Source organism: Kwoniella pini, chromosome 1 (assembly GCF_000512605.2).
Source record: "Kwoniella pini CBS 10737 chromosome 1, complete sequence".
In the NCBI taxonomy this organism is placed as follows: Eukaryota; Fungi; Basidiomycota; class Tremellomycetes; order Tremellales; family Cryptococcaceae; genus Kwoniella; species Kwoniella pini.
Genome location: NC_091716.1, coordinates 1,087,100 through 1,099,403, shown reverse-complemented (window position 1 = coordinate 1,099,403; position 12,304 = coordinate 1,087,100). Strand labels below are relative to the sequence as shown.

At 46.5% G+C, this 12,304-nt stretch overlaps 3 protein-coding genes across 3 annotated transcripts; 1 reads left to right on the top strand and 2 right to left on the bottom strand.

Annotated features, from left to right (window-relative positions):
- Positions 1-17: 17 nt before the first annotated feature.
- Positions 18-1,860, bottom strand: I206_100422 (uncharacterized protein; the record flags this gene model as incomplete). The annotated part of the gene is made up of 12 exons (XM_070202196.1): positions 18-244; positions 297-336; positions 405-630; positions 684-950; positions 1,018-1,030; positions 1,092-1,132; positions 1,193-1,268; positions 1,328-1,404; positions 1,461-1,489; positions 1,551-1,656; positions 1,725-1,755; positions 1,812-1,860. 12 exons carry the CDS (start codon positions 1,858-1,860, stop codon positions 18-20), a joined length of 1,182 nt encoding a protein of 393 aa, XP_070058297.1.
- A 297-nt stretch (positions 1,861-2,157) lies between these two features.
- On the bottom strand, positions 2,158-6,684 carry I206_100421 (uncharacterized protein; the record flags this gene model as incomplete). The annotated part of the gene is made up of 6 exons (XM_070202195.1): positions 2,158-2,190; positions 2,252-2,367; positions 2,432-2,613; positions 2,679-3,217; positions 3,286-5,328; positions 5,386-6,684. The coding sequence occupies 6 exons, from the start codon at positions 6,682-6,684 to the stop codon at positions 2,158-2,160; spliced, it is 4,212 nt and encodes a 1,403-aa protein (XP_070058296.1).
- Positions 6,685-7,084: 400 nt separating this feature from the next.
- On the top strand, positions 7,085-11,634 carry I206_100420 (uncharacterized protein; the record flags this gene model as incomplete). Its single annotated transcript, XM_019152681.1, has 3 exons — positions 7,085-7,407; positions 7,469-10,908; positions 10,970-11,634. The coding sequence occupies 3 exons, from the start codon at positions 7,085-7,087 to the stop codon at positions 11,632-11,634; spliced, it is 4,428 nt and encodes a 1,475-aa protein (XP_019014819.1).
- Between the last annotated feature and the right edge of the window lie 670 nt (positions 11,635-12,304).

The following is a 12,304-nucleotide window of genomic DNA, read 5'->3' as shown; positions in this document are numbered from 1 at the left end:
CCACAAGACGATATCGACTAAGATGCATCAGTATCAACCAGTTTACTCATCCCATCTTGGAATCTTCCAGCAGCGTATTTAGCGTCATATTCCAAATCCGAAGGACCATAATGAAGTTTAGCCGGTAAGAATTCCCTCGATTCAACAGCTTGTTCCACTTTATTCTTTGTGAAGACGAAATATGCCAAAACGAAGACCAAGATTATCATATCTGTTTTCGTTAATAGCCAAATGAATGCGTAAACTATCTCTTTGACTTAGCTTCCATGGACATGGAGTAAGAACACAAAACTCACATCGTATACTTCTTTGACGTTTTTGTCTTCGTTCAGGATTCTTCGAGGGGAACCAAAGTCAGCCGTTATTTGTTTTCGCCAGGTTAGGGAGGTTGAAGACAAACTCACAAGCTTGTTGTGATTTTTCACTCTCCTATTATGCTCCTCAGCCATATACGTCACGTCAGATCTTGCCACCTTGGCGTATTTTATACCGTCTAAAACTATATCCCAAACCGCGTATAACGCACTAAGCAATCCCATAAAGAGCATGATGAATCTTAACCACATTGAATCATCCCATACCCAAGCTAAGCACAAGAGTGTTCCAACCAAGAGTGAACATCCTATAATCCTTCCAAGAAGTTCAGCTCGAATGACCGGTTCAGTAAATTCGTAACAACTTACAGATCCTGTGAGGCATGTAAGTCAATTTCGGTAGGACCGTCTTCATTATTGTGTTTGTACCTAGCTTTCTCATTGCGTCGATCTTTACGATATTGATGACGTCTCATTGAGCGATCTGCCTTTTCTGAGTTACACATTGTCCACCTATATATGTAAGATAACATGTAATGCCAATTATTGATTATACCTGACTTTGCTTTCACGAAAAAGCAAACGAAGATGGCGAAAGAGGTAAGAAGGAATAATGTTATTGCACCAAATTTAGACCTGCGATTATGGGTCAGGATATTCCACCTAGATCTTTGGGTAAAGTATTACTTAGAAGTTGCCTCACCATTTCGCGTCGACTGCAATGGCACATTCAATGTTTAGGCAACAGAAATTCAGCGATCTCGATTAGACACTTACAGCCCGTTAGTAAAAACCAGCAACCTATCAAGCAACTTCCCCTGTAGCAACAGCAGCTAGTCAGTATTGCAAGGCTCCACCCATATAAATGGAAAACTAACACGTATCCTGCAGGCAAAGTCAAAGAGTAAATGGGCTCAGTATCACCTCCAAATTTTGTTAATCCTCCTTCATATCCTTTACATCGCCAAACATCAGTACTGGCTAAAAAGAAGTAAATCAGAATGGGGACTCACTGTCAATCATTATGAACTCTATTCTTCCCCTTTCTCCTCCTTTCGGTACACCATATCTTAGCTCTTTATACCAAATTCTGGCAACGACGTCAATTCTAGCTTTTTCCGATTATCCCCTGGATGAGATACTCACGTCAACATCCCTATTACCGCATGGCCAAGCTACATTGATTCAAACCCAGCTAGTCAATCTCAATGAAATTAAGTGTGGTTGGACACTCACCTCATGATATAGCACAGTCAATAGCTTGAAAGGTACCAAGAGGGGTAAAGGTATAGTCAACCAGGTTCGCCTTTTAGTCGAATACCAATATGGAAATTTCCCTTGCCTATTATTTATGAAATCAAGACTTCTTACTAAGCTGCATTCGGAATTAGGCTTAAATCGTTGACTCACCAAAAGATCAATATGAACAGGAACGCTCCGGCTAAGAATATATTGATTCTCGTTGTGCATCAGACGGATGTGAAGGTGACCAGGGACCATCTTTGCCTCGTTCAATCCAATCCTCTATCGAATGCCAAGCTCCCATCGTTCGTTTGACTCTACTTTCTCAATTTGATTTTTAGCTACTATTCGAAATCACCGATTCAACGCTTATGATAGCCTGAATCAGCTTCAACGTTAAGTAAGTCAGATGTATTTTAATGATATAGACGGATTGTCAGCTAAGGTAGTCAGTATGATCCTTTGAGACCCTTGAAAGGATCACCGTTCAAAGATATAGCACAAAGGGATGGCATTTGTCACAAAATGAACCTCCCTGAAACGATGATAATCAATACAACATGCATTAGCGTCTAGCTTGATATGATCGGAAGCAAAGTCCTCATTGGCGAGGCGGAAACATCGCGTCTAAGATCTATAGTACGCCAGAAAAAAAATTAGTTCACGTCAGATGCTTCACTTTATGGCCGACATACCTCATCCATTATCGACAAAATCAAATGCTGATTCAGCCTCGTATCCTGTAAAGCACCAAAAACTCTTCTAGCAGCTCGCCGTGCGTTACTTCTACCGATCATGTTCGCCGCGATATCTATCGTGAGACGTTATCAGCTACTCATTGTTGGCTTCATACACTCTTGATCGGCTTTACGTACCAGGTATCAATAATCCAAGCTTCCTGCTTGCCCTTATCCGAGTTTCCAGCTTCTCCTGATCCGTCCTCAATACGCTTGGTGGGCGCCTTTGACCGTCGGGAAAAAGGGTTTCCTCTAGGTTGAGGATGATTTTTTCGAAAGAATCCGAAGACGTCGCTGATCGAAAAGAATCCCTAACTTTCCTGTTCATTGAGATGTTCTTGATCAGTCCTGCGCATCATTACCACAAGTTAAGTGATGTACTCACCTTTCGATGGTACTTCCAAGAAATTGCTGTAGGATGACCACAATAGCTTGTCTTCTGAGCCAGTTATTCTCCTTTAGATCAAATACCTCGATGAATAAGTCACATATCGGACTCGTGAAGCTCGTCAACCCAGATTCTCCGCCCATCGGGCCTATCCTACCTTCCTTGGGTGTCGCTGTACTAGCAATCGGATCATTCTTGAGCCATTGAGGTGTATATGGTCCTCCTTTCAGGGCGGATGGTAAGAGTCCTACTAGTTCTTCTCCACCTAGACCTACTAAGCCACCGAAATCGTTCAGCTGTCTGGACAAGGTAGTATACATCATATCCAGCATGCTTGGGCCCAGTAAAGCATCATCCAATGAGGTAGCCATGGTCTTATACAATGACTTGACGATATTGTGTGGCGCCAGACTGGTGAAGGAAGCTGTAGAGGAAGCTATGGCATCGGAAGAGCCTGCTTGAAGGGGCATATGCGATCGAGAGAGAAAAGAGCGAAGCAGGTGGTTGTCGCAGATGGCCGCTGAGGAGATGAGTGACTGATGAAGCGGTCGAGTATATCAGAGTCGTTAGTAGAGCTATGGAGCACGGAAGAGTATACACTCACTTGAAGATACCGCTCTAGACCTGCCCTTCTAGATTCTACGAAGCTAGCGGATGTATTGGGGACAAGTCTCTTGCTAGGTATTTCCCCGACCTTTGTTCTCAAATCCTCGAGTAATCCGGCATCACCGCCTGTTTCTACCGCTAGCTCCTTCAACGCTTTATCCAATTCGTAAAACTCATTATACCGCCTTGCTACTGTCCAAGCAAGGACAGTCTTGCCCTCCTCGTCAATTTGACTGATCTCAATCGTATATCGGACAACTTGCTTGCCGGCGTCTCCATCTTCAGTTGTGACAACGCTTGAAGGGATAGCCACATGGGTCCGGCTAGGATGTAAACGGTTTTCCTCTTCTTGTTGTTCAAACTGCGCTTTCTGAAATATTGCAGATCGCTGTTCTCTTCGTACTGATGATTGAGATCTTCGTAAGATACGTAATTCGGTTTGATTCCCGGTCAACTCAGCTTGCCGTATTAGTGTATCCAACAAGTGATCTTGCTGAACAAGTTCCGTTATCTTCCCTTGAAGTCTCGATATTTCCACTAATAGTTGCAGATCACCAGGCGCAGCCAGCTGTATCAGCTCGTTTGCATCGTTGACATCCTCTTCGTCGAGTGAGGCGTGATCTTCGACGTTCAGGTCATCGTCGAAAAGGTGTTTGCTTGAATGTTGTGGCGATAATGATAAGTTCGGTATACTCCTTCGCTTCGGTAATATTTTGATGTCAGGTACAGCAACAGAGGGCAAACGACTTGGCGGAGCGGAGGAAGTGGCTTTGACGACTCTTCCAACTTTCAGATCTTCCGCACTTTTTGAGGTCAGCCTGAAACCTTTCTGTTCCAGTTTAGGGCTTCTCTGAGGCAGGACAAGCGATGCAGATGGCGATTTCAGCTCTGTATACGAGTCTCCAGCCTGGTCTCGTTCGATAACTCTGGAGGAGGAAATCTCGTCGGAGGCTATGATCTCGTTCAACGCAGCTTGTATAGCCTCGATCCTTTGCGCTTCTGCTAAATCCGCCTGATTATCATATTCTTCCTCATCTCCGAAAAGCTTTCCCCTGTCTTTCATGTCCTCCCGATCTTCCCCACCTGCTATGAGGAAGTCAAGGTTACTCGATCGCCGGGCATTGGCTGGAGGCGTCATTAGGCCACTAGAGTCTCCTGATGTTGTATGACTCTCTTCTTTACCAGGACTGACCTGTCGTGGAGTCTGCAAAAGGGAAGACTGCGATCCATTTGTAGGCGTGTGACCAAGGATCGGAGGAGATATCGAGGCAGTAGCTGGTGGGCTCGATACGTTGGCAGGCAAGAACGATGACCTATTGTCGTTCTGGCGTATTCGAGATGCGGGAGAAAGGATATCGAACAGAGATCGAGATTTGACAGCTGGTATTGGTGTGGATGGTGGTCGAATCGCGAGCGTACGAGGTAGCGGCACTGATGGCAGCGAAGGAGATAGCAGGTGAGGAAGTTGAGAAGTACCAGGCGATATAGGTGACGATATCTTATCGCGTTTCACGTCCGCTACAGCCTTGACGTATAACTCGGTCTTTTTGAACGCTGGCCAATCGTCCTCAACCATCTGCTCATATATCTCCCTTTGAGAAGCAAATACAGCATGCTTCACCTTTCGGACATCGTCAACAGAGAGGCCTGTAAAGTTGGAATGAGCGGTAACCTCGATCACCTGTCGGTGTTTGGCTCCAATCTTGACTTCCGATTGACCAACTGCAAAGTACATCTCGTATAGGAAAGCCACATCCTCTGCTATAGTGTTGCGATCGGTGGAGGGTAAAGTGGATTTATGTATCGCTTGAGAAGCGCTGTCGAGGGCGGAATCCAGACCAGCAGCTTCTAATGGGTCCTTGAAGCCTTCCACTGTCAACCAATATTGCACTAATCGGGAACGGCCGCGGCGGTCCATATATTCAAGCCAATATGCCAGAGATGAAGGATCCGACAAAAGGGAGTACAGATTGACGGAATCATCAGAAGTGGCCTCCAGTATCATCGAGCTCAGAGGTGATCTGTCGAGAGATGGTCGCGGCTGTGGGAATCATGCGGAGTCAGTCGAAAAGTCAAGCCTGCACGGGTAATCACTCGCCTTGTTAGGCTGACCTGATAACGTCGCTACCCTCAGGTCAATATCCACCTTTGCTCTGTCCAGCCTCTGAACGTATTTTTGAGCTTTACGTAGGCGCTTGTCTCCATCCTTATCACTCTCTCCTAGCCTCACTTCATCTGCTAGAGCCAACTTCGCATTTCGCAATTCACGTTCTACATCCGCGCGGAGTCGCCTAGCCTCCCCAAGCGTTTTTAGCTTCCCAATGGATTTCAAAAAGTTATCAAACTGCTTTGAGGATGAGTTGGAAGATACAGAGGTAGAAGATGGGCTTAGATGTATATTTTGGGACTTCCAAGACTTTGATGATGGTAAAGGAGTGTTGGTGGCCGAAGCCGAGGAAGCTGGGAGCGCTGATAAGGCCGACAAGAATTTGTCCACCTGTTTCTGCTCATGTAGATATCTTCCTCCCTTCTCGTCTATCTGTCTATTCCAAAAGTCCGGCTCACAAAGGATGTCGAATATCGGTAATAATACTGCTCCCAGAACAATTTCTCTAACAATTGTCAACACTACCTCTGACTGAGCTGCCTCCGGTAAAGCGTATTCTAATATCCTAGCTAATCTGTGACGCAGGTGTGACTCGATAGATGATGGAATCCCGGAAGTAGTATGCAGATGGGAAGACAAGGCCGGATGGGCATTGTGAGGTAAGGGTAAAGGTAATGCTGGATTTGGCGTTGGGACTGATGATGTTGAAGCCAGATGCTCGATAGATCGATAATGCTGAAAATGATCTGAAATAATGGGTACCACTTTCATCACCATTCTATCTGGCCAATCCACATTTTCTGCTCTTCTTGTCACATCAGTCATGAAATGTCGGATCAGAGTTTCGACAGCATGCGGAAAGGCCGGAGAAGGCGATATACGTCCGTACCAGGGCAGGATAAAATGCAAGTTGATCAATCGTAAAAAGCTGTCTACGCGACTATTGAAGCTGTGCGAAGCGTTCTTACGAATGGGCAGGAAAGATGGAGGCTTCTCTTCCCATGTTTGACGAGTCAAGACCGCTGACCAGGCTGCAGGAGTAGTGAAGCGTAATTGACGAAGAGCATATCTGGTTCTTGCCGCAGGTTGATTCGCTTTCGAGCTTGTGTATCGGTCGGATTGGATACCGAGGTAAAGAACATACAAGAACAAGAAGCAAATGGCTGAAGAGATGTATATGGGAATGAGCAAGAGGGTTTTCAAGACGTTCAGTTGTGGGAAGAGCAGGCTGATGCCCAGAATAAGCATGGAAGTACATATAGTAGTTTTGTTGGTGATAAGAAACCGCATAATGCGAAGGCGTTAGACGAGGCGGAAGAAGCGGCTCTCTGGTGGACGTCGTAAAGCAGCACCCTTCCGCCGTCAGACGCTATATGAGCATGTCTGTGAGCTTGTTGTCGTTCAATTAATGAGATGAAGAGTGAATAGATGAAGAGGATGGGGGGGAGAAGATATGATAATATCTCTTATATTTCATAATATGATGAGCCGTCCCGAGCGCGTCAATAATGGCAATTTAACGTTCCTGAAAAATCAATAAACCAACTTGCTTGTATCCTCTTTCTCTCTTTTAGATATATACTAGCAATTATCATGTTTTGAAGTCAAACCGAGTTCTGACCTCAATCACTGGAGATACTGCTGGGAAACATAGAAGGAAGCATTGATTCAATGCGCACTACAGTACAGCATGTCGTCACGAGCGCTACATCGATCCAATGCGGATTTCACTCCTATCGAATTACCTTCATATCCTCGTCCTCAACAGGTAAACGCAGACGGATATGAGATCGATTATGACCTTTTACAGCCCAACGGACAGAAAATCATTGCTATCGAACAGGATTTGATACGTGACGAATTAGAGGGCGGAGAGGAAGCCGAAGAGGTTGATCAAGATATCGGAGGAGAAGAGGATATAGACATGAATGGCATCGAGGCGGATGACGAGGTTGAGAATTTGGACGATAGTGAAAAAATAGACAAGGAACCTCTGCTGTCCTTGGCAGATAGGTGAGCTCAGTCATGAAATCTAGCGAAGGTGTTTTCAAACCACTCTGACATTTTCCAACAGCTTGGTCCTGCCGTACTCGCTCACGCAGACACGATATCATCACCTTACGTCGCTGCTGCCGCATATCTTCTCTCATCCAGCTATCCCCTCGCATAGCAAACCTCGAGCAAGACCACCACCAAAAGGTACATTCCTGTTCCCGACTCCACCTGCTCCGATACAGCCATTGCCGAATCCAGAATATCATGGACCCTCGTTGTCAGCCGAAGCACCCAAACAAGGGGACTCCTCAAAATCTGCTGGGACTACCGAAGTTCCGCTGACAGGTACACCACCACCTACGGGAAAGCCTTCTCGTCCTTCGCGACCCAAGAAACCTATCAACGAAGAATGGCCAGCTCATGAAATGGAATGTATATCTAGATGTACATTATCCGTAGGACCGATCTCATTTCCCGGTACAGAGATCTGGGTTGGGCGATTTGTAGAACCAAAGGTGACTTTGCCAAAGCCTCAAAGAGCGAAACCTGGAGAGAGGAAGGAGAAGCGTAAATCATTAGCAAGCTCACAGGACAGTATCAAAAGGTCGCGTGCAAGACAGACAGGTGTGGAACGTTCGATTGGTACCCCTAACCGACTCCATTCAAGACCTCCTTCATCATCGTCTTCACATAACCCGACACCTCTCAGACCGAATACTCCGACAGCTTACGCACCTCGACCACCCATATATAGACCCTCGCCGGGTCCAGCATTTCCCGTTAGGCCAATACCTCAGCCCAATCGTCCCACAACAGCTTCACCTCATCTAATCCAGTTAGTGAATCAGGCTGCTACGCGGCATGCATGGCTCTCGGCACTTATATACAAGGCAGCGGGAAGTACAGCGAATCAAGTTGAGTTAGAGAGATTGGGGAAAGCTGTCGCTAGGTTGAGTCGAGGGGAACCGATTGAAGACCTTGCCCCACCTGAAACGCTATCAGCCACTCCTGGTTCTGGTCCTTCGGCCGCCAGTGCAGCTCAAGCTCCTGGTCTGGCGCACCCTCCGGCGCAACCAACCGGGCCAAATTCCACAGATACAGTACTTGCACCGCGACAGGCTTCTGACGGGAGCAGCATCAACCCCACCGTTAGCCCTATGAAGACGTCTACTTCTGGACTCAATTCTCATCCCACCACCTCATCAGTTTCAACTCAAGGTTCCAAAGACACTACAGCGACAGAACTTCCAGTAGTTGAAGCAAACAGCAATCAGGCACCCGCAACGACAGCTGATGACTCGGATTCGGACTCGGATGTTGACATGAGTGGGCGTCCGCAAGTTGGAGGTGGATCGTTGCCGCTCCACAGTGATCCCGCCGAGCAGTCTGACGTACAAGCTCATGAATATACAAGCAGTGTACCAAACCCTGCAGCATCTGCATCGACCACAGCAGGCACTACCACTGCGCCTTCACATCCCTCCATCGACCCAGCTCAGCCCGATGACTCTGTCTCGTCCGCTGCCTCACCTCAATCCCAAGTACCTCCAGTGAGTGCGTCTACCAGGACTACGCAGAACCCGTTGATATCTCAAGTCAGGGATACTCCCCTCTCAACCGCTGCGTATGCGATGAACCCTGCTTCACATATGGGTATGTCACCTGGTATATCACCTGCAAGCAACAATGCAGTCATATCACCTCTCAATCCCGTCACAAACTCTCTAGCCTCGAGACCGCAAACCGTTGCCCCCCTCATCCCGCCACTTGCCGCTTCGGTTCCACCTCTGCATCCTACTAATCCACCAGTACCGCCTTTCGCTCAACCTCCTCCCCCTCCACAGATTGCCACAAACACTCCACCTCCACCCAAACCAACGTATCCTTTGCCACCGCCTTTTTTACTCATCGCTTTCAAGGAACAACCGACAGAGAAATATCTTTTGCCCCTTGGGATTAGGAGTTTTATCTCAAGGGTAGGTGGAGAATACGTAACGGGACCTCGACCACCGGAGCCAGATTCTCTATCGATACCTGCACCGGCATCAATAGCCGTGAATCGTGAAATTTCGTTTATACCTACTCAAGCGGAACTTGGCTCCCCAACCGTTCCTACTGCTTCCTCTGAGCCGACTACAGAAAGTATAGCTGGTACAGCGCCTTTTCCTCCAATCGATCCTACGGTCATCATTCCAGTACCAACAAAACCGCTTCGAAATCGCACACGACAATCTCTCGGAAGACATGCCAAAGAGCTTCCCGACCCAGCCACGGATTCGCTCCCGTCAGAGCCGATTCCTCTTTCCGATACTGAAGTCAAAGCTGAGCCCGAGATCATTGTCAGGAGTAGGCCCCAGTCCGGTTTAACTCCTTTGCCTGGACAGAAGCCGGAAGCAGGAACAATTCTCATATCGACTATACTGCCTTCAGGATTAGCTAGGTGGGAAAAGATAGAATGGGATGATATCAAGAAAGGCCTGCCATTCGACAATCCCGAGTTCTGGGACACCAGTGACAAGCCACTTACAGAGGTGAAAGAAGAACCTCAAGAACCTTCCTCCCCGGTAGTTCCGCAACAGCCCAGTCGGGCCCTGAGACATGCCAGATCAACTTCAGATATGGCAGAAAAACCGCAAAAACCGAAGAACTTGAAACCTGAAATCCTGAATATAGCGTCGAAAGACTTCGTGCCAGCTGAAGGCGATGTTCAGCCTGTAACCATCAGGCTGGCGGGTATTGATGACAATGTGTGGAAGAAGATGAAGAATATTGCAGAAATCACAGAAAAACATGACATTGAACGAATGTTCGAGCATGAACCAGTTTTATTGGATGGGATTGAGGTATATCCGTATCGCAAGGTCGAGAAACCCAGTACGGAAATTGTTCCCTTAGTGCCCGAAAACCAAGATCCTGTGACTCCTGGTGCGCCAAAAATTCAAAATATCACGAGGGGTTTGACGTCAAAAGCCATAGAACTGCTCCGACCTACGTACCTAGCTCGTAAGGCGGCAGGTTTCACTGAACTACTGAAACGAGTTCCAACTAGATCGTTCCTTCAAACAAGGGTTGCCGAACCCATACAAGAAATCATAGACGCTACGGCCGATAAATGGGCACCTAGACCATATCCTATCTCCACCAAACCGTTGTATCAAGCTGACGAGAACGATAACGATGAAGAAGAAATGATCAGAGCTCCAGAAATTGAATTTTCACCTCCACCAAACAAGAAATCCAAGAAAGGAGAAGAAAGTGCAGTGACATTTGAAGTGCCGGTATCATATGATCGACTGGATGAGAAAGTAGCAGAAGGAGTCAAGAATAGTGTACTCAATGCTCGAGGTGGTAGATCTGGTAGAAAATATACTAAGAGAGCTTCGACCGGTGGAGATGGAGGAGATAAGCCTAAAAGACAGGGAAACAAGGGAAAAAGAGGTGTACAGAATGGAATTTGTGAAGGATGCGGAATGGAGAATATCAAAGTCTGGAGAAGAGGTCCAACTGGTCGAAGTACTTGTGAGTGATATTCATCGACTTGACGTAGCAATCAGTTGCTGATCTTCGACGATTCATTCAGTATGTAGTCCCTGTGGAGATCTTTTCGTTGCGAAGAAATTACCCCCGCTCAAGAGACCTGGGGCGATGAAAGCATTTTTGAGTGCGAATGGTGGTGGGGTGGACGGCGAAGATGAGGGAGGTGACGCGGATGAGAAGAACGAATCCGAGGGCGAAAAGGGCGCAAAGGAAGGTGGAGAGGCTGAAAACAGTGTAAGGGATACGACAGGTTTGCATGAAAAAGACAATGCTGGAGAGACCCGTGAGGTCGGTCCAGCGATAAATTCAAGGGTAGATGGAGGACAGCAAGACCCATCAAAGCTACAAGATGATCAATTTGTTCCGAAGACAACAAGCTCCGCTCCAGAAGAATCTGCATCAGTGCCAGAGGAAGGTCCATCGGTCCCGATAGGTGTACAAGATGTTGAGAACTCAAGAAGCGAGTTGGACGATTCCAGGATCGACGAAACTGAAACCGCCGATCCGGCTTTGACCGAACACTCAATCCCAGATCCGGCAGGCACAAGTGTGAGCATTGGTTTCAAGGAACCAGGAGGACTATCACATGGGGAAGAGTCTGGAATCTCAAGTCATCCGGAGGGACCATCCAAAGAAGTCGAGACTGTTGGCGTGACTAATCCGAAAGCTCCGCCTGAAGAGGATAAGAATATGGATGTAGATCCATAAATGCTATCAACTATCGCATATGCATGCATGCATGATCTGTCTGTTTCCTTATCTCGCTTTGCGCAGTATGTTCTGTAAAAGTTCGATTTCTTTGCCTACTTAGAGGATGAAACGAGGCATTTCCCTTTTTTTGATCGTTGTCTAGAAGGTCATACAGACGCGTGAAATGCATGTATTGGTCGATAAGGAAGGAGTTGCAACCGATCACTTATTTAGCGCTAAGGAATACTTATATGAAGGTACAAATAGGAGCCTTAGACCAAGATCAAGCAAAACAAGATGATACAGTTATAGGATATGGGTCAGGTTTTTGAGTGACTTCACATCAGACTGGTCTTAGTCGATCAATCAACAGAGAACAACCCTACTAAGAATTTCGATATATCATCTTTGGTAGCGGTATGTCATGCTGTGCTAAATAACAATATTAAGAATTTCACTCGATCTAAAAAAAGGTGAAAAGGGTTCAATATTAGTATGAAAAGGATGAAACCCCATTGTACTAATGGGTAAGAACCGAGATTAAATCTGAAACGGATCAGGGTGAAGAAATATTTTTTAATAATAATAGGGTAATTGAACTGTGCTTGAACAAAAAAACAAAACAAATGATGATGCGGAAGTATTTCCTTTAGTGGAGGTAAGACGGATTTGTTTTGGCTCAGCTAGC